This window comes from Botryllus schlosseri, chromosome 11, assembly GCF_051294905.1.
Source record: "Botryllus schlosseri isolate E-star chromosome 11, Bs_hap1, whole genome shotgun sequence".
Classification (NCBI taxonomy): Eukaryota; Metazoa; Chordata; class Ascidiacea; order Stolidobranchia; family Styelidae; genus Botryllus; species Botryllus schlosseri.
The window spans coordinates 14668012-14690081 of NC_137246.1; the positions used below are offsets into that span (position 1 = coordinate 14668012).

A 22070-nucleotide genomic window follows, 5' to 3' on the forward strand; every position below is an offset into this window, starting at 1 on the left:
AACAAATCGACCTATTTTCTGAAATTAGAAGAAAAAACGTTGTATTCAGCCCCATCCATCAAAAATGCACCAAAACAATATCTATACTAATCCATGAATTTAAGATGGTGATTTCAGCTTCTAAGTAATGTTGCGTTACATCACTATAGTATTGACGATTTTTAGCCTAGTAGGCCTATATGTAGAGCATGACAGTTTTTGGTGACATGAATTTCAGTCAGCATAAAGCACAAACATATACAAACTACGAGACTAACCAAGATAAACATCTGTACAAATCATGCAACATTTATTAGTCTGAAAAAAGCATCAAAATTTTCATCATGTTTCATAGTGAGAGAAAAGTTTCAGGCCTGGAAATGGTTCTCATATGCAAGAAATCATTTCTTTACGTAACTGGTGTCATCTTCTTTCCATTCCTGTGGATTGTCTTTCATAGATACATGGCTCATGGCGTCTAACATAGCCGTCGTAAGTTCCGGTTCTTTAATATCCAACTGTGGCGTTTCCTTTTTCAAAAAACGGTCTACAGGCGGAAAATAGTATGGCGTGAATCGGTTGAAGGAAGGCAGCAATTCAAGATATTCCCGTCCTTCTTCACGATTCTCAATAAATGTCTTATAATGCGCCTTGCGGTCTTGAATCACGTCGTACATCAAAAACACAGCTCCACCGTAGCAAAGTGCAATTTTCAAAGGATTTATGCTCGGCTCGGGAATCTCATTTTTGCGAAACTTGTACCCGAACGACTTGGCGTATTCGCTCACACTCCTCCTTTGCGTATTGGCTACACTCCGTAGCTGAGTGATTAATCTAGCAAACATTACTAAGGTACTATTGACTAATAAATAGAATCTAATTATTGCATGGGTATAGCATATCTATGTTGATCAGTCATAAATACAACTGTCAAGCAGTGTTGATATAAATTAATCATGTTGATACCTCCATCCAATAGTTTTTCAACCTAAGGCTATAACATTGTTTTGAGTCGCAGAGCTTTTCTGGAATACATCAGTGGTTGTCATCCGAGGAGGGGGGGTTCCAAAGGTCCCCACATTTTTTGTTTCCCACGTAGGTCTGGGGGATGGTGCTGACCTTATTCCCTTAGTAATAATAAGGTATATAATGCAAAAAAATTTAGACATGGGCCAGGTAATATTTTCTAATAGGAAATTCGGACGTAGTCATGAAAAGGTTGGGGAACATTACTCTATCTATACAAAAACGAACAGTTATAGCTAAAATGACATAGTCTGTTTCGAGTATGAGTAGCGCCTATTACTAGTGGGACTTGGTATCATGGTATTGTGAGTACCTTATAATATAATAGTCACAGAGCCCTGCCAATAACACTCTTTTATGGTTAATGATTTTATCCTTGCAAAAAATTCCGATACAATTATCAGATAAGAAGGTGTCGAAACTCAGACTTTGGGAATTGGGAGTACGGTACCCGGGTACCGACGTACCGGTACCGTATAGTCTTTGAAATCAGACATGACATACACCTACTATCTACGACAACCGGTAGCGAAATTAACACATCAGTTCCTAATTTTTAAGGCAGATAAAAATTCGGTTCGGAAGAACAATCGTGAAATGTTAAATCGTCAGCCTACCCTCCCACCGATCCATCATCGGTTGCCATAAGACAACCATTTGCCCTTCGCCAAGTAGAAACGCAAAAAATAGTAAACAGCATCAGGCAATGAACGACTGAACATTCATGCGTGACGCTCACGAATGTTTGGATGGATCTGATTTCCAACTTCTCACGGCTTTTTCTCCATTTATATGGTTGTGTATAATAATTGAATTCAATTTGTGCCTATTTGCCCAAACCTTTTTGGAAGTTTGATCATATTGCACAACTAAAAAAATAAGCTCCTAATGTTATACCGTAAGTTGGCGGAAGAGGTCAGAATACGGAGAGAGAGAGAAGTCAGCGAGCCAGCGAAGAAAAAAATACTCTATCCTGGTCACGCACTGATTCACTCGGTTTTGGTGTTTGCCGTGTGCGCTGCTGCTTCACGCTGCTGCATGCACCAGAGCCAGCGAATATTCGTCCATTTTATTATAGTTTTATCGATTCAAAATACCACTATGGCAATGGAGTGAGAAGAAGAGTCGAACCAACCGAACTCCTATCTACAAATATACTAATAAAATGCAGGAATGTGTTAAAAGGACGCATGTAGCTTAAATTGCACAGTTGCAGACTCAGTAAGAAATTGCCTATACAGAATTGGGCAATAAAGAGGCATGCAGGGGGTAAAGGCGCAGTCGGTGTGTCAATGCGGCCGCATCCGGGTATCTATATTCTCTAAGACAGAGGCAATTTCTTTTTACTGTCAGCACATCGCGGAAGTCTTGACCATACTGTGCTATAACTATAGGCTTTGTCATGAAAAACTACCTCCAGAATCTATTACAGATCCTAATTAATTTTGATGCAAAGTTAATCTCCACTTCCATGGATGATCAACAGCAAGACGCAAATACAGCATTACTTGAATTGGACAAAGGTAATTGTGAATCCCCAGATCTATGGTTATGATGTAACACCATATTACACTTATCGTCATAGTCTGCACAACATGAATGATAAATCAATTATGTTTTCATAAACCCGACTATTTACAGGCTTACGAGCGCAGAAAGTTGGTCAGCAATGCGAAGCTATCGTGAGATTTCCGGGTCTGTTTGAGCGGTTTCCGTTTCCAATCTTGATCAACTCTGCATTTTTGAAATTGGCTGATGTTTTCAGAGACGGGTAATGGTGTATTTTGGAGTGTAGCCTAGAATCATCATGCAGTAACTCTTCCATTGACTACTGCGCGCTTAGCTTGCATTCACATCTTAGCACTGTTAGCAGTAGTGTTATATTGGTCCAGAATCGTTTGTCAAGGGACATTCTCATGAAACTTCAACGAAGATAAGATAATGTATTTAGTAAACTCTCGCATGACTGTATTGATTATTTACAATCAATCCACTACATTAGGCTTAATCTCTGTTCTGTACCGCTCTTGTCTTATATTCTATCTTGTCATAACCGTTGTATAGGCATATGGTAGCCTAATTTATATCATTTTTCTAAAGTCCCTTTGTTTTATCACTAGGAACCAAAAATTGTCCGATAATTTGATAATTGACTGATAGATGGCACTTGTCACAAGTCACTCCTACATTTACATTGATATCTGTTTTAGGAACAATTTTCTTCGACTTTGTATCTTGCGAGTGGCTCAGCAAAGCTGTCATCACCTGGACAAAATCGTGAACGTTGCAGAATTCAGAAAGAGAATATCTGTTGTTATACATTCCAATGATCCCTACGCAAGAGCCATTACTTTGAGGTGAAACAAACATTGTGTTCCGCAGAAACTTAGATCGAATTGTGATTCCATTGTTTTAGAATGTTTGGTAGCATCGCGTGTATTATAAGTGATGAAAAAGGTGTTCATCATAGCATCCGCCAAGGTTTGGACTCGCATGATCTTGTGGAGCAGGAAGCGGCTGTGTATGCGACAATTCAATTTTCTTCTTATTCTGAAGATTTTGCTAAAAGCATCTGCAATAAGATTGCTGCAATGCTGCAAGGTTGGTACTGCAAAGATAGAAAAGAAAGAATATAATTTGAAGTCTACTGTCATTTTCACTTCTCAGGTCTGTCCACTCCTCTACGAGTAAAATTAAAAATCATTCCTGTCTTGCAAAATATGTATCATGATGTCAATGTAAGTAGCAACTTCTTACTTCCAACTTACATCAGATATTTTAACGTTTTAGCTTAACCACAATAGTAAATAGTGTATCTGAGGTAAAATATCAGATGTAAATTGTTGCTTGTTTATCTAACTGACCTAGTCTATCGAACGGTGGAATCAGTCTGAATAGACCGGCATGGAATTATACTACACGGATCGACTATTTCGATGTTATATCTGTATCAGCAATCTTGCAATGGACTTGAATTTGAAGTAGTCAAATTTCAACACTACGTAAATCACATAGTTAAGTGCCATACTAATTTAGTTTAGGTGTGCTTCTTACTTTTATGAAGAAATCATAATTGAATTGAATCTAAAAACTAAACTAAAAATTTAGGCCTGCAATACATGAAATAGTAATGTGAAAAACATGAACCATCTGATTATAAACACCAATTTTATGAAGGAAGTCTTGATTTTTAAGTGCGATTAAATTTCCCATGGTTCGTGGACATGTGAGCAGGCGACATATAGCCTACTAGTAAACTACTTATGGTGGTTAGAAAAATTTCAGATAACTCGTTGCTTAAGCTTTTGCCGGTAACCGTGACATGTTGATTCAACAGGTCTCCTCAAAGTCGAGAGACGTGCTGAAAGAACTTTTGCCGGTATACCCAGCAGAAGAATTTGTAGTGGCAACATTGAATACGCTCACAAACTTGTCTGTAAGGTCTTTGGTCGATATTCCATCTCAGGTAAATATAGGGGCTGGGGCGATATTGAGGGTTTGACTCCTTGTGAAGCATTATGCTTTGTTGCATAATCACGCAAAGAATATTATGCTACACATGACTTCTTGAAATTAGCAGGGATGACTTAAAAGCAGTTCCCATTAACATTTGCTTTATATGCAGTGGCATATATATATTTATGTTGTCTGTCAACTCTCACTCTTTTGTGTTGGTATGTAAAGTTCTGTGACTTCACAGTCACTTTGGATCAGTGCACGAGAACCTGTTCCGCCACATCCGAATATCCGCGCTGATCTTATTTGAGCCATGCAGTTGAAACATAGGCCTACTATAGCCAAGACTCTAACCGCATCCTCTCGATCCAATGGCGATGGATTGACCAACTGAGTCAACGACCCTCTCCCTCCTTACCAGTCCATATGACGGTGATCATGTTCCTTAGAATATATTCTCACTTTTTATTGGAGCACAAATACCGATTAATGCTCAGGTTTCGGCACCCAGCCCCATGGAAAACGATGAAAGTATAACTCAAGCTACCGTATGTATCTCATCAGTATGCTTTTATATTTATGTAGATAGGCTTGCTGCTACAACACCTCCGCTGCGATCCGAGGGAGGCAATAAAGATCGTAACCCTACAAAATCTGAACATGCTTGCGGGGATAGCCCCCCATCTTTGGACAGCCGCCGATGCCTCCGAACTCTGTAAAGTCAGTAGTTTGTTGAAAGTCTTAGTGAAATCTACAATGTGACAAATTATCTCACCTCACTCTGTAGGCTTACGCGATTCCGTCTCTGAGGTCATCCTTGCAGGGCACGATTCTAGATGTTCTTTGCACCCTGATGGGCGGAAAGTCAATTATACATTTACTCGACGATAGTGAGTAGTACTTGGATATTTTTGATTGTACGGGTATTTACGCCGTGCTGTTTGCAGGCGATAATATTACAGAGTTATGTCGCAAATGTTACTGCGATAGAGATTTGCGACAAGTGGCGTTATCCACGAAGCTGTTCATACTGGTTTCGACTGGCGCAATCACAAGCAACCAAACTGCTTCGGTGTCAAGTGCGGCTGTTCTGAATGAGTGCGCAGAGTGCATGGAGTCTTTGTTGATGATTTTGGCACCGGCATGCGATTATTCATATAAAGACAAGGCTACTTTGAAAGTATGAAAATCGCTGACGTCAAGAATTGTTGAGATGTAACTACTGATAAAATTTGCAGATACTACTTCCGGCGTTACATCGGCTGTGCAGGTCGGCATCTCCGGATATTGTCCACTCGTGAGTAGATATCGTGAATGATGAATTGTTGTTGTCTTATATGGTGTTTGTTTGCAGATTGTACAAGGTGGTGCTTGACCTTGTCGCGGAGTGTGAATCGGACTGCGAAGTGACGTCAATGCTGTTGGAAATCTTGGTTTCTGTAGCCATAAAAAGGTAGCTGCTTTGTGATTTCTCATTCACGGTATCCTTCGACTTTTCTTTCGGTCTGATTGTTTTGTAGGAAAGAAGATCTTCTGTCACGTTTCTCGTCAGTACTTTTGCATCTTCTATCTGAGACTGTGGTGAATTTCGAGCATAGAGACCGACCAATGTTTCAGAGGGTCATTGTAAGTAGGCGTTACTGTTATTTACTGGGCTACCGTTTGGCTAAATCTGAAATTTTGATGCTGTCATTCCTCTGAAATTCTGATATGCACTCAAGTTCGATTTCTTGTTCAGACCCATCTATGCACTCTCCTATTCATTTCCAATGTTCCCAATCGCAAAGAAAGGGTGGGAGAGAAAATCACGAAGCTACTGACCAACGAAGAATCAATCGCTAACAAGTGGACTTGGTACAGAGTTGCCCGTCAAGCTTCACGAATTGTGAGACATGTGTGCACTGTGCAGCATTTAAATTAGCCTTGATTTTCCCCGTTTTTGTGGCAGGGTGAACATGCAGTCGCAAGCGAAATATACCGTTTACTGACGCATGATGTTGTGTCCGAAAGATATTATTATTGGCTTCGGGCGCTGCACGAATTCGAACATGCCGAGTCACATTTGCTGGCGGGTTGTGTGAACTCTCCAGTTGATCATAAAGCTCTTTTGCGCGCTTCACAACTTTATCAAGAAGGCTTAACCTCATTAAATGTAAGTAGACAACGGATGAATTGAATTTATTTACAATTTTTTCAGGGGTTGGTGTTATCTTGAGCAGTTCGAGATTCTGTGATATAGATTTTATACTGTTCTTTATGTCGATTTTTCGTTTGTAGGCTGCTGTAAGCCCGGAGCACCAGCTCACGTTTCAACTAAAATTCACAAAACTCCGCTCGGTTGTGCTTTCCGCTCACTCCCAACTTATCATGATCTGCAGGCAAATGCAAGTCTGCCCACCTGCGACGATAGACAAAGCCCAGCGGAGCCAAGGGAGTAACGGCTCCCAGAATAGTCTCATCCGAAGTCAGGTTAGATTTGATGGTTTCCCTCGTTGATTTGTAATTGTAAAGCTTTTTTTTAGTTGAAAGAATGCGCTGGTCTGTTCCTGTCTATTGCCGACAAATACGGAAAACTTCATCTTAGCTCATTTGATGCTGATCCGTCCACTTTGAGAAACCTTGACATGTATGTGTGCCTTTTTTGCTGTACTTTAGTAGGCTTTTGCATTGTCTGTCTGCATGGACTACAGGACATGACAGGACATTTGTGATTGGGTTTGTTCTTTGGCCCGTGGCTGTGTTTTATATTTGTCATGCTGAATAGTGGCTATAATAGTGACTAATTTTTGACTCGCCATATTTGGATATAATGTCTGGACGAAATGGCTCAGGCTTTGAACTACAGTATGTTTTTTTTATTCAGTAGGCCTACTATAGTGTCCACACTACATCCAAGTACCTAACAACCAGACTTATGTTCGAATTGATTATCGTACTAGTTTCTTGAAATCATTAGGAAGTATGACACATTGATTGAAATGAAAGTGAAGCTCTGATCATGTTGTTTAACTCAATACCGTGATAAACTCCAACCTGACATCTGGCGTTTGTGATGTATGCTGAATTGGTATTTAAAAACCAAGGCATATAAAGATATGATTCAAGTTAAATTTGATTAAGTTATTCAAATTGTCCAATCCATTCATGCTATATATTTACACATTTCTTGGTGACATTCTCCGGTAAATAGATTAGTCCTACCACGTGATGCATTTAAATGGCAATGTAAAAAGATTAATTCCGATTCAGGTTGCAACACTCCTCTGCAGTAATGGCGCACGCTATTGACCTGATTGTCAACATGAAGTGGTGAGATGTCTTCCTACGACTCATCAGAAGCTCTGTCCTGTAATCATGTTATTTTAAGGCAAGAACCAAGTGCGTTACAGAGGTCGAGTTCGTTGAATTGGGATATTTTCTCTCAAGACGAATCTCTTTCCAATAAGGTTATTTACTGGCGTTTGCCAATATGATTTTATATCTTCATGTGAATCATGATTTTTTTTCAGGGCTTTTCAAAGGCCGTTAAAGACATCGTCACAGAACTGGAAAAAATTGCAATCAACTCAACTTCAGCAACTTTGAATGATAATGTAAGATATATTGTCCTTTAACATACTAATTTCAGTGTGTGACATCATTTCACGCATACAATACTTTGAGATTACTCAGTATTCATGTTCAAGCTATAGCTTAGGAAGCTGTAGGATAGAAGCTAGTATATAAAATTACAGGATAAATCTATCTTCGGCCAGTGTTTTAAAATAATCATTCATGAGAGTCCAAAATTGTTTTTTGTGATTACATCTCCAGTTGCTGCATGTCTGAGCTTAGCTTACGGGTTCTATCCAGTAATCCCTCTAAATTTCACTGTGCAGCATACAGATTGCCTAGTGAAATGCACGTCTCTGTTACTGGCTGTTCCCATTTCTATCCCGAGATACTTCTACCAAAGCTTGCAGACAACGACTATCAAGGCAAGATTGTGCATCTTCGATTCCGGGTTCTTCCGTTTACCATTCAGTTTGTCGCAACAGCTCGCGATGTCTCCGAGCCAGCGCGCGCCAAACGAGCCTGTCACTGTTGACGTCAACGATCACCTGACCTTGAAAATCGAAGGCGTGATCCGCCAGGATGGATCAGGGGTCGGTTTTCTGGAGCACGAACATTTCAGCGCAGGGACCATGCAAAATTTTGGTTCTGCAAAAGGAGAGACGGGGTCGAAAGCATTCAGATGCGTCAACGAAATCCATGTCGCGGTCAGCTCGTCACACGCATCAGGAAAGTGGCAAGGGCACGGTGCTTCAAAGGTAGGTTGCAAGTCGGTGTCGTTATGGTAATGTCAAAAGTTGGTCCGGCGTTGAAATGTGTTATTGATTACAATAACACTGTATGGTGATGGTGAGTCAAATTCAATCAAGAGCTGTAACATGGCTATATTGGGTATCAGTACTAAGGAGTCGGTTCACTTTACCACTGACCCCAATTCCGACTCCAGACATCTTCGATATACCTACTGCGAAACTTCAAACATTCTGACTCCAACTCCGACACATAATATTTTTTTCATAGCTACTCATAATTCATACGTCTGATAATTTATACGTCTGTTATGACCATATGCAGTAATGCAGTAACCTATTTTGTTAATTACAAAAATGTGCTGACAGAACGAAACTGAGTTTGTGGAAGTCCGTCTGCATGAAATCTTGATAACTTCTTCAACGGCACTTTTTAGCGACGTCTGCGAACATTTGATTCGATTTCAAAAGAGTCAGAATCTGAGTATGTTAACAAATCCCGACTCCAGCTTGTAATTGTCCCCGCCCTCCAAAGTGTGTCACAATGTTTCTGTGACTCCAACTCCATTAAGAGAAAATTAAATGAAACTCCGACTCCACAGCCCTGTTGTGGTATCCTTGGCTTCAAAACAAATGCAATTCCAATGCCATAAGACTCGACCTTAGTCTAAAATCCAGACTTGAATCATACTTGAGGTAGGTTACATTAATTGTCAACGCTGTTACCGTAGTGAAAATTGTATATTAATATGCTTTTGCAGGTAAGTAAATTTGAAATGAATATTTTTATGTGAAGGCAACTGAGCATACGAAAAACCGACTTGAGCAGACTGTGAAGCCACACAACAATTACTTCCAAGTTCAGTTCCTACTATCGATTCCAGTTACTGGTGAGTGTAAACCATTACCTCATATACTTTCATCATAAAGTTACACACATCTCCCAACCAGCGCCTCAGATTTTTGGCAGTATGACCGATTTACCAGAAAACTTGCAAGACACTAAACGAATGAATTGTTGCCATGATTTGCAGAAGCCCTTGTTATTAGTTGTTTTTGCAACTATGAGCAATTTCGATTTTACTTGGATTAGTTCCAGTACCACTATCAACTGTAATTTTAAGAAAATAATAACTGGGACACCATATCGTAATTGATTTTTTTACAAAAATCGTAGATTGAGTTCTATGTAATATACTTGTCCTTGAGCCCCCCTACTGCTACTCTTTCAAGCTGTAACTGTCAACTGGTGACTTGAAATAAAATGAGCGTCCACTGTGCAATTTGTAACATGCAGTGGAAAATTATGTGGCCACGCACGAAGTAGTGTCAATTTTGAATGCTGTGTGGTCCGCAAAATGAGTGTCTAATTTACCTTATTGGCCGATATGTCGGACCTCAAATAAAACGAGAGAAAGGACAAAAACAGTAAAATCTCTAAAATATACATATGCTGACTTTGCGTATGAATAATTTTTGACTAATTTTATTCAGTATTCTGTGTATTACGATATTTAATTTGATTGATAAATCTTGCCATCACTGTTGCTATGGGCCTTAGAACTACTAGGTAACCTATGTGCGACCCTCAGTTTCACCACGTTATTTAATTTGACCCGGGTTACACGCCCTACCCTAGCTTATACAATCTTCTTTAGAACCCTATATAGTATATCAGCAACTGATCGTCGGTGACAGTGTTTTATTTTATCTCTGCGACGGACAGGAACACATAACCTGGTTGTTGAGTGCAGTCTGATCGATGAAAAGGGAGCTAGGTGGAAGTCTGGTCCAACCGAAACCCTCACGGTGCGCTGCTCTGATGATTCTCTACGTATCAAAACTGCCATGCTCCACAGCCACCAGGCTTCCGCGAGGTAGAGACAGAAGACGCGCTGATTGCTGGTGAATCTGGCTGAATAGTTGGAGAGTGCTTTTGGTGCGCTCCTCCGCGAAGCGCGTGATTTCTTGGCTGACTATGACCGGGATAATGCTGGCACAAATGAAAAGTTGCCACAGCTCTCGGTACTTTGGCTGATTTGCATCACAACGAAATCGGGATTGTATCGATCCTTCGCTCTGACGTACAGATCTGCATGCTGACTGTTCAGTTGTCACACTCAACGGAAGGTCCTGCAGTGTACACATGACTGTTATGAAAGCTTGTTGGAGAAAAAGAAAACTTCATTTTCTCAAGTCCCACTTTAATATTCACTTGCAGTACGCCTGGTGACGATGAATGCGCGAATTTTCGAAAATTATGAAGCAGTCAAAAAATTGAGATCAGGGGCCACATCAAGCCATATGGTGTTTGAGGATGTGTTGCTGCTGATGTCGCTTGCCGTGCTGTGCATTTGATGTTAAGCATGAAAGACAGCCTAATCTGAGGTGAACTCCGTAGTTATGTCGCATTCTGCAAATGAATAAAATGTGTGCCACCGGCCCGCCGCACGAACATTTGTTGTGGTTTTATTGTTTTAGCTTGATCGTGATCGCACCGAGTACTATTACTATGTAACCGAAAGTCTGGAGCTTTTTCAACTCCCTATTATGTGCAACTGTACATTGTAGTACATCTGTAGCGTCATATACAGCGCGATGCAGGATCAGAGGGAAAATGCTTCTATAGTGAAGGTCGCCGAATAATATCAGTATTCATAAATCCACGTCAGAGCATTTAAGCCTATGGGCCGTGACGTTTGCAGTGGGCCACAGATAGATGCATTGGCGTAGCAGCCATTTGTCGCTTCGCTTCTGGCTCTGCGCCAGGGGTGGCAAAATAGGTTGCCCGACATATGATGGTGAGACCCAATGAAAAGCAACAGATCAGCATGCCTCACTTTGACATGTGGTTTCACAAACAGCCTCAAAACTTTCCCCAACCCCGCAATCAACCCATATATATATATATCCTAAACCAGTGGTTCTCAACCTGGGAGGGCGTGAAAGCATCTGACGGGGGCGCGAAGAAGCGATCAATTGACATTTTTTTTCGCGCCGTGCGCGATATACCTCCAATTCACGAGTGATTCTCTATATATAGACCGAATTTCATATTTTTGAATTCTCTCATCAACAGTCATAACCTTCCATACCATCAAACAATCTGTCGAGGTTGCTAGTACCCCGGTTGGATTTTGTGATATGACGATAAGGGGGGCGCGAAATTGTTCACTACCATAAAGGGGGCCGTGTCTAAAATGTTGAGAACCACTGTCCTAAACCAATCCTCAATCTAATCCAGGGGTCGCCAACTCTAAACGGGTCGCGGGCCACTTTTTAAATGTCATAGAGGCCGCAGGCAGCATGAATTCAACGGGGTTGGAAATAGGCCACACGGTTTAGCAATCACGATTTTAAAACTTTACGTCAGTACAACGCTGTGCTCTCTAACATTGGCGACGGGCATAGTGCCCCAAAAGAAGTAATATTACACTTACGAAATACAAATGCAACAAAATAATATCATGATCATCACCTTCATTGTATTTTGAACTAAGCTGCTGCCAGTGCTGCGCACAATACCTGACAACGTTTCTAAGCGACTAAAGAATCGATATTGGGGTTAGCTAGACTCGGTACTTGCTGGAAAACTATCTCCTCGTAAAGCTGGATATTGCGGGCATCCCAAGTCGTTTTCCAAGCATCTCGGTCTTGGCAGTGTCTGGGCCATTGAGCGTCAAGGCAATATGCCCATTGCCCAATGCCCATTTGTATCAACTAATTCTCCCATCGTGGAATGCTATTATCTTCGCCGAAGCCGTATCAGCTAGTGAGGAATGGTGATGTTGGGCAATCACCAACAACAATACTTTTAATGCCTTCGATTTCATCATTCGAAATGCTTTGATATGCGTTCTTACGAAATCTTAATTCAGGCCGCGGGCCGCAAAGTATGACCTCGCAGGCCGCGTGTTGGTGACCCCTGATCTAATTCATACCCGGCCCTAACCCAAAATTTTACCCACATGCTCATGTGTCTCATGCCCGATTGTCGCATGCTGAAGTGTCACATGCTATTATGTCCCATGCGTTGGGCACAACTATAATAAATAATTAAAGAATTGGTCACCGTAAATATTATTTTATTCATGATCCAAATTTTTCGACGGCAATAACTCCGTATCCACTGGTTGGAATTGAACCAAATTTGGTGAACATCGTTTCTGTAGACAACCTAACACTTTCATGGGGTGAACAAAAAATTTTCAAATTTTTTGGTATTTATTTTTATATAATAAATAGAAACTTTCTTCTCCTGTAGCAATGCGGCTACTGGTTGAAATTGAACCAAATTTGGTGTGCAGGCTTAAATTAGGTAACCTAACAATTTTAACAAGTAGCCAGTACGATTTGAGAAAAAAAGTCATTTATGAAGACTCGTATTGTTCACAGACCGGCGAAATGAGGCTGCACAGCACATGCACATTGCACAATGCACATTGCACAGTGTCAACAGCTCGAAGAGATGGCTATAATCACGAGCTAATTTGTTAGGTCCAAACTGGAGACGGTGGTTGTTTTCGACAATAGGTTATGTTTTGCGTGACAGAGTTTGATGTTTTACAGTTGTTAGAGAAGTCGCATCTACTTGATTCGACACCGTATTTATATTTATGCTTGTGTCTGAACTCCATGTCTCACCATTGGTGCTTCAATTACGACCTGTGAGAGGAGTTTCTCAAAGCTCAAAATGACAAAGTCGTATTTACGTTCTACCATTAATGATGATCGGCTATCAGATATATCGATTCTTACTATAGAAAGAGACTACGCTCAAAAACTAGATTTTGAAGATATTATCACTAATTTTGCTTCGGCGAAAGCTCGTCAAGTTCAATTTTGAGGCGGCTATTAATCTTTTATTTTTATTAAACACTGCTGCAGTCACGACACCAATGGTTACTGGTTCGAGTCTCGGCTCTGTCATGTTTCTATGTGTCGGAGGTTTATCTGGGCTTCTCATCGCCGATCCCGCTGTAAATACAGCGCCTTGAAAAGCCCAGAGAAAGAGAGAGCCGAACTCCTGAAAGATGGATGGCATCAAAAGACTAAGTTGCGGGCGCATGAAAATCGAGAGAGACTGATTGTGGAAGAGCGCGTGCATGGAAGTCGTCCGTAATAGCCTACGACGAAAAGACCGTAAAAAGACAGTTGACATTACTGAAATTGATGTACTGGGCGCAAATGACCTTATAGGCGATAAGCGTGTTGTGCGAATAAAAACAAACAAACTAATTTTGCTTCGGCGAAAGCTCGTAAAGTTCAATTTTGAGGCGGCTATTAATCCTTTATTTGCCGAATATATTTGTTCTCTGTTTTCTGCCTTTTATTTTTGACCTTTCGTCTCCTTTCTCAAGCAATATAGAACTTCTCAGACGCGGCGCATTGTAATTATTTATATTTTTGCAATGTTCCCTCCTTTTTTCACGAGTCTGCGCGTACGCACCAGCTCACTGTGCGGTCCCTTGGAGAACAGTGCGTAACGACTAAAAAACTTTAAAAAAGTCATCACTTCGGCTGTCTTGTGCGCGGCACATGTTTTTCTGTGCGCAACGACTTTGCCAGCAGTGATGGGCCGCGCACGCGCGCGGCTTAGAGGGAACATATGCTGCAGCACCACTGGATGGATGCCGACCCTTTTCAAGTAATCAGCTTCCCAAGTAGGTCCGTAAGAATGTCTGGGCAACGTTGTTCACCTTTTAGCAGTCAGCTTATCAAATTTAGAGGTGGAACATTTTCAATTCGGAAATTGGACAGCGAACATAAAAAGGTTTGGAACTACGCCTCTACAAGATTGACATACCTGGTATATGTACTAATTAATCAATTTCTTGTCCAGTAACACATTTTCGATTAAATAATCGGTGTTTCTTTACGGTGGGTCATGGTGGCTTACCATTTCAGCAAAATATTCATTGATATTGGGAAGCATATTCTCCCCACTTCTGTTTACCATTGAAATGACGCAAAAATTATTTGGATCTGATTGTGTTATCACGAGTAGGCTATGTAGCCTATAGCCCGACCACAATGCTGTAGGGCAGTACCTTCATGAATTGTTCTGTTTCACGACTTCAGGGGATGCATGTCTGACAGGAGAGATCTCTGCTGTGGATTAGTATGTAGCCTAAGTCTCACGGGCACCTGCGCACGTCAACAATACAAATACAGGACTGCGTCAAGCGGTTTACCTTCGGCTTCATGCCATAACTGACTATTTGATATCGAAGTATCGGAAGGCATATGAGTATATACGACACTATGTCACGTAATAAAACTGACGGCTCGGCTCACCAATATCACCAAACAATCGCCGCTTACTTATACTTACAGATTGCTGTAACTAATCAATACCATTAATCATCAGATTATATTTTCCACCTAGGGGAGATGTGGTACCGATGGATCAAAAATTGGAAAATGATCGCTGGCCCCAAAATGTTCAGCCGAAAACAGCAGGTCTTTTGCTTGCTCAGCACTTTGATACAAGCTCTACCTATCGCGCACATATACATGAATAGGTATAGTGGCGAGATAGCGCAGTGGTATAATCCGCGGCTGCAACACTAATGGGTGCGGTTTCGAGTCCGACCGAGGTCGACTTCCGAATTCCGATACCTAAGTGTTGGAGGTATACCTAGGCTCCTCCTCGCCACCTCATCCGCGTCAGCGGTGTCTTACAAAAGCCTAGAGGTGGGCCGCGCTATAATTCGGCAGTTACGGAAAAATAAGAAGAATATCGGCCTGGTGTAAATGACCATAGTAGTCGAAAAACACCATGAATACCCCAAAACAAACAAGCAAATATACATGAATACCCGTCTTTTCAAAAAATATTTATGGACGTTCAAAATTTGTTGCTCGAACGTGTCATCGGTCCCCACCCAGTGGGTCCAGTGGGACACGACCCGAGGACCTATGACACATATACCCTAAATACCTCAGATGTGACAACTTTTCTTGCTCAGTATTATAATCTAAGCTACAGCAAGCCAAAGAAGAATGTTTCATCGCAACCGTCAAGAAATAGAATAAATATTAACTCAAATGTTGTCATAAAATCACGTTTCGATTTAGGCTCGGACTCATAAATTTGAGGGTACATACATATTGCCCGAAAATCGACAGTGCGACTTCCAAACACCTCGTTATAGCGATAAAACATCATATGCAATTATTACATAAAGATTTTCTGTACGTAGGCATGTTTCATTTGTTTTACGATTAGTATGCTTGATTATTTTGCTTGATTTGGCTATTGTATCATCGGCGGACCCCACCCTGCGAATTTTATACATGAATCGAAAAAAATTCCACTCAAGGAAAGTACTGAAAAAATAATAGGTGCCATTATATAGCCTGATACAAGCCCTGCACTTCACAATAAAAATGATTGCTGGTTTGTTCGTGTTGAAGGTTACAAAGAAAAATATGTATGTCGATATAAATTTACTTTACACCCCCCCCCCCCAACACAAAAAACATCTGTGAGAGACCCCATAGCTCGCGCACGTCGAATTTTTTTGTATGTGAGGAAAGATTTTGCCAGCAAGCAATTGTGGACAAGTTCATGGAGTGTAATGATGGAATTATCATAGAGAATTTTCAAAGTATTTTCGGTCCCAGTAATCCATCGGTACCACAACTCCCCTACCCAAAACACTCACAGAACACTGCAATATACATTATATAAGACACAAATAGGATGCAAATGAACAGATAGGAGGATGCCGAAACGACCAGTTGCTTGCCGCCGCCAGTGTGTTTTCCAATTGACAAAAAATATCAATAAATTACTGTCAGAATCTCTAAAGTCTGAATTGTTACTGTCACGTAACATTAAAGAGCCAATTTCTTCTATGTTTCGAGCCCATGCTATATTTTCCAAGTGGAAAGTGATTCACGGCTAGGGACCGATTTGAAATCGAATCACGACAATAACAGCATTGCTGGCAAAGTGGTTTCGATTGACGGTCCCCTTACAACTGGTCAGTGGTCACTGACTATATATACTTATTATATCGAGGCGATCTTTCGCTCAGAGTTACCATTAAATTGAAAGCGATTGTGCATGGAATCACCCAACCGACCACAAAGTCGGGAACAATTTACCATTTTTTCATGATTTTACTCCAGCATTGTAAGTCTGAAAATTTTGAAAAGTGTCCTCTTTTCAGATTCCCAGAATATGATAACCCTATGTGAGGTGCATAGCATCACAATTAACCGATGCCTTGGAAGAGGAAAGTATTCTTGACATTTCAACTAGTCATCTTTTCAGCCCTCATCTACCTTTACGCCTTCGAATAGGTTATATTTACGCTGTTGGAAGCAATATGTGGCAGACGGTGTCCAATGATTTTCAGTATGAAGACAGATTTTAATTTAGTTTCGATATATTTCTGTCCCGCTGTAAATTTCGATAAATAAGATCACAAGCCGTGGTTCGATTTTACCCATCGCTATATTATCAGCAGGGCGATTTTTTTTGACATGTCAACATTTGTCAAAATTTTGTCAAAATTGTAGCGTTAGGTCAAAATTTGTCAAAATTGTTTACAAAGTCAAAATTTTTTTGACCTCAGCATTTCGTTTGTATCGTAGATTTTGCACTGTCGGCGAGCTTATCATTTGTCAGTTTACAGCTTGTAGCCTACTATAGGCCTACCGTTGTAAACGTCCCATCATCTGTTCATTGTGAATCATAAACGGTCAAATGAAACAAATAGGTGGACATGGTTTTATGGTCAACGTACCGCAATATCCTAACTGAAGCAAGACTGTCTGGACATTGCACGGTTCTTATATCAAGAAGCGCAAGCTGAAAAATTGTGATGTAGACAATATTGTCAGAATGAAGCAACACGGCGTGTCACCAGCAGTGTACGCACGCACAACTTCAGTGTTGTCAGCCAACAAATGCTGCTGTTGAACGTTCTTTCTCCATTCTTGGCAAGCTACTTGTAAGGACAGACACTTTCTACCCGAGAATGTAAGAAAGTATCTTTCGTTGTTGTACTACAACAAAATTTATAATACGTGATACGTAATACGTGATGTAAATACTGGAATTCTTCATAGGGCAAGATTTCGTTAAAATACTAGTTTTTTCATGTAAAAATTTATCAGTTTTTGAGCCAAAAACGTTTTATCAGGCCAAACTACTTCGTAAGGACAGACAGTTCCAATCAGAAATGAAGATAAGTAGTACAATTTTAAGTATGCGAAAACACCTAATTTGCATACGTGAGGTCAAATTTTGGTCAAAATTCATTTTTTAGGTAAAAAAAAATCGACATTTAAATTTTTTTGGTCAAAATCTTCCGTTTTTAGGTAAAAAAATCGCCCTAATTATCAGATGTCATGCCTTATCTACTTCGATGTCACGCAGTAGCTTTGTGCCTTGGAATGAAAAAAAGATCGTACATAGGCATTCATATTTTCATATGCCGAAGACACGAAATCTACAGTACGAAACACAAAACCATGTATTGAACAGATAGTATACCTCCCTGTACTTGTATCGTAAATATACGGTTTCGTCACTATGCCTCACGTATTTCATAAATACGACAATGGAAAGAATATATAGGGCAGGCTAGCCGTTCTTTATCGATAGCAACTGATCGAATTTCGTTTTTAATGCCAGAACCCTGCTTGGCCACTGAATGGTGGTACGCCAAAACCCATGTGTTCACAACGACTGTTTCCTCTCATATAACCTGGAGATTTAGTAAATGGAATGATATTATCAATATCCTGACCTAATTAGCCAAACTACTCCGCGAAAGAAGGAAAAAATGAGAAAGTAGATCTACATTGAATATGAATTTCGGCTAGTTCCGTCGCGAGAAAAGCGGGAAATAGTTATATCCTCTTCATATATTTCGATTATGACGTCATAGGCAAAATTCATTAATATACCAGTTTCGGTTACGTCCGAAAGATAGCAATAAATCCACAATCATGACAATATGCGGTAATCTAAACATAGTTATGGCATATGCTAAGGAATCCGAAGCAGACATGACCCCCGCCACCTCGGAAGAGAGTGTTGCCGTGCCGGAGCCCTCGACCGGAGGCCCGAGCTCTCGCCACCCTAGCTACAACGCGATGGTGAAGAAAGCCATTGTTTCTCTTAAGAACAAAAGTGGTGCTTCGCCAAAAGCCATCTCCAACTTCATCTGCAGCAACTTCGGCGTCAAAAAGACACCATGTGTAAGCGCAGTAGCCCGATCCCTGAAGAGAATGACCAAGAAGGGATTGGTCGCCAGGAACAGGCGAAACCGCTACAAGCTCACCGGAAAGGGCCGTAAGAACAAGCGCCGACGCAGGCGACGTGGCCGCAAGGCTTCCAAGAAGGCCGGACGCAGACGCCGCAAGAAGAAGTCCAAGAAGTCCAAGAAATCTAAGAAGTCCAAGAAGGGCAAGAAGAGGAGGCGAAAGGCTGCTAAGAAATCCCGCAAGGCTCGCCGTGGCCGCAAGCGCAGACGTGCGACCAAGAAGCGCACCCGACGTGTGACTAAGAGACGCACGCGCAAGCGAGGAAAGAAGGCGAAGAAGGCCGGAAGGAGAAGGCGCAAGCGTTAAGCTACACATCATGTCGCTTTCTGAAAAAAAAAATTAAAGTTTCGAATTTTTTCTGACTATTTTGACTTTGATGAAATACAAATCGGGATTTGTTATTTGGTAAAAAAAAGTCTATTGATATTCGCTGTTTGTAGGGATTTTGGAGTCGTGTAATCGGTGACAATCTGCATGACATGATAAGGCTATCGATGACGCTATTCTTTCGTTATAGTCTCACGCGGGCGCCGCGAGACTAGTATGGCAATAATAAGTGGCTTCGTATAAAACACTCCTCGTCAACAATGTCATTTCAAAGATCGAGTAGCTAGACCAGCAACAGCGTGAGGTGTATATAACAAAGTTCTCGTGGCCTATTGATCACACTTGGATTTTAATTCTCGCTAGACGTAAGAGCGTGAAAGTTGCAATAAATATGCCTATACCTGCCAAGTTATAGCCTAAAACATATATAGTCGAAATACAAGCAATTACTACTAAATAAATACAGTCCATCCTCAAGATTACCGGACCACGACTGGCCTATCGATCTCGCTTCCCATGGCATGCCGCCCTATTCTTGTCGCTTTCTTTTTCTGTACTATCTTCTTCACTTTCATTCAGTGTGCATGCCTCCTCTTTACATCGCCTAGGCCAAGGTGGGTGTCTGATTCCATAGACCACTCCTATAGTCGCTTCGACATCTTCCTGTCTTTTCATTGTATCGCATTTTTTGTGGTGTATTGAACTGATAAAATTACTAATAAACCAATGATGATGATGATGATATATAATATATATACACAGGTGGTCAACGTAGCCATCGTCGGTAGGCTACTCAAGTAGGAGTAACGTCGCAAATTTACCCTCAAGTATACGAGTAGAAATAGAGATTTCGAGGACAGTAAAAGATTTGCCTAGAGTACTCCGAGGGAGTAGAATCATATTGTCTTTACCTGAGCATCGTTATCCGGACTCGCTCTTGCTTCGTCATCGCACATTGTCACATTCTTTATTGCTTCAAAAAATTTTCAACAACACGCTTATAGTTATCCAATCAGATGCTTATTATTAGAGCCCGACCGATTATCGGTTTGCCGATAATATCGAGTCGATATCACACTTTGAAAGAATTATCGGTATCGGTCATCGGATTTGAAAATATGTCGGCAATTTTCGTGACGTCACAGCATGGTGGTACGAAGTCAGAAACCTACAATCCTTGACCGTTAGATTGAGAATCTTGCTGTATTTCATATAGCTTACACTTTCAAAGTGTCTAGATGCAGCCATTCTAGTTTATTTCATGTTCCAATGTGACAATAGCTTTAAAGCTGTTGTTATAAATGCTCTGCAGTTTTGAAAATGCGCCTTTTGAGGTAGATTCTACCTTATTTGGATATCGGCTGAATATATCGGTGTTATCGGTGAAGGTGTTAGATATCGGTTATATCGGTATCGGCACAAAAATCCAATATCGGTCGGGCTCTACTTATTATTATGACAATTATGGTATAATACGGTAAGTATACATAAATATCGTCCGAAGGTTAAGGTCGAAATATAACCTCTGTAAGTTCTCTAGGTTTGATATAAACTTATTGTCCTTACCTGAGCCTCGTTATCCGATTGCGAACTCACTCTTGCTTTATCGTCATTTGTGTTTTTCCGTATATATATATATTTGAATCGGACGTGATGTCATAATGTCAATTTTCACTTTTACGATGCCAAACAAACCATAAACTACTTAACCAAACTTCTACACCTAGTTGTAATCCACACAAATAACGATAACATTGCCGCGGCGGATAGATCAGATTATGACGTCACAATCAATAGAAGTTATCTTTCTGAGACCGCAATCATTTGCAGCGGAGCTTAGTTATTGTATCGCTGGGCGGGTTGACTAATGTGGCTGTCGACCTAAATCTCACTAAGGCTATATATATAGTCCTGCGAAAAAGTTTTGTTACATCATGGCCACACTTTGTCAGCGGTCGATATTATACCGAACCACAATCTGATATAACGACCTCGCCTTCCAACACGTTATTACCCCACTTTTATCTCTTGACCTTTTTATTTTATCTTCTATACTTTTCATTCAGTGCACAGTGTACGCCTGTTTTTTGCATCGTCTAGGCTAGGTCAGGACATTGAAAGTCTGATTTTAAGACATGTCCAAGTCGTTTCGACACCTTACTATCTTATCATTGCAAAATAATCTTATGGTGTTTGTGAAAAGGTAAAATTAATGCAATACACTTAACTTAACAATAATTGGTATACGGCCTACGTGCAATACGTACAGTACATACGCATACGTATACACTTTTCAGCGTAAATTTACTATACGATTTCAGTCCTTCGATCGCTTCTCATATATAGCTTGGCGGTTATCGAGCCGGCCTATCTGGTGATTCGCATTTTCATAATTTTCCAGTGCCACCATTATGACGTCATAGCAGTAATGACGATCGGGAAAGTTCTCCTAAATTGAGGTTTTAATTCTCAGTACACTATATGATTTCGCGTAGAATCCGTTAGAAAGAGCGAGACGGCCTATAGAGGTACAATGCAGAGTTGGCTTACCCGACTTCAATCTGCTCTCTCTGCGTAATTATCATATTGTAGGGTTACCATATTTTGAGATCCGAAAAAGAGGACACTTTTGAAAAATTCTGAAAACTCCAGCAACAGAAAAAAACTGGTGATTTTGAGAAGCTTTTTGCGATA

General features: G+C 40.7%; 4 protein-coding genes and 1 long non-coding RNA gene across 5 annotated transcripts in view; 3 read left to right on the top strand and 2 right to left on the bottom strand.

Annotated features, from left to right (window-relative positions):
• The window catches only part of LOC145450777 (uncharacterized), a 188587-nt gene extending 166876 nt beyond the window's left edge, over positions 1 to 21711 (bottom strand). Inside the window, exons 1-2 of the long non-coding RNA XR_013918583.1 lie at positions 20943 to 21711; positions 20288 to 20349 (exon numbers count right to left, since the gene is read on the bottom strand). This is a non-coding gene — a long non-coding RNA (uncharacterized LOC145450777). The remainder of the gene's footprint in view (positions 1 to 20287; positions 20350 to 20942) is intronic.
• The window catches only part of LOC145451148 (dynein beta chain, ciliary-like), a 346083-nt gene that overhangs the window by 210193 nt on the left and 113820 nt on the right, over positions 1 to 22070 (top strand). The window lies entirely within an intron of this gene.
• On the bottom strand, positions 15 to 877 carry LOC145449561 (uncharacterized). The gene has a single exon (XM_080327954.1). It carries the CDS (start codon positions 822 to 824, stop codon positions 381 to 383), a length of 444 nt encoding a protein of 147 aa, XP_080184080.1. The 5' UTR covers positions 825 to 877; the 3' UTR covers positions 15 to 380.
• On the top strand, positions 2045 to 11217 carry LOC145450771 (integrator complex subunit 7-like). The gene is made up of 23 exons (XM_080329278.1): positions 2045 to 2528; positions 2647 to 2776; positions 3216 to 3362; positions 3422 to 3606; positions 3673 to 3743; positions 4343 to 4471; positions 5047 to 5181; positions 5249 to 5351; positions 5409 to 5641; positions 5700 to 5758; positions 5816 to 5914; positions 5982 to 6087; positions 6200 to 6346; positions 6410 to 6613; positions 6739 to 6930; positions 6984 to 7087; positions 7711 to 7770; positions 7829 to 7907; positions 7971 to 8054; positions 8340 to 8438; positions 8499 to 8771; positions 9559 to 9652; positions 10489 to 11217. The coding sequence occupies exons 1-23, from the start codon at positions 2408 to 2410 to the stop codon at positions 10641 to 10643; spliced, it is 3009 nt and encodes a 1002-aa protein (XP_080185404.1). The 5' UTR covers positions 2045 to 2407; the 3' UTR covers positions 10644 to 11217.
• Positions 18731 to 19662, top strand: LOC145450775 (uncharacterized). Its single transcript, XM_080329285.1, has one exon. It carries the CDS (start codon positions 18732 to 18734, stop codon positions 19353 to 19355), a length of 624 nt encoding a protein of 207 aa, XP_080185411.1. The 5' UTR covers position 18731; the 3' UTR covers positions 19356 to 19662.

Bases quoted from the DNA above. Each gene is read 5' to 3' on its own strand.
- LOC145450775 (XM_080329285.1), top strand. From the start codon at position 18,732: ATGACAATATGCGGTAATCTAAACATAGTTATGGCATATGCTAAGGAA.
- LOC145450771 (XM_080329278.1), top strand. From the start codon at position 2,408: ATGAAAAACTACCTCCAGAATCTATTACAGATCCTAATTAATTTTGAT. The intron at 4,472-5,046 runs GTAAATATAGGG...ATATTTATGTAG, and splicing joins TGGTCGATATTCCATCTCAG to ATAGGCTTGCTGCTACAACA. The intron at 8,055-8,339 runs GTAAGATATATT...TTCACTGTGCAG, and splicing joins CAGCAACTTTGAATGATAAT to CATACAGATTGCCTAGTGAA.
- LOC145449561 (XM_080327954.1), bottom strand. From the start codon at position 824: ATGTTTGCTAGATTAATCACTCAGCTACGGAGTGTAGCCAATACGCAA.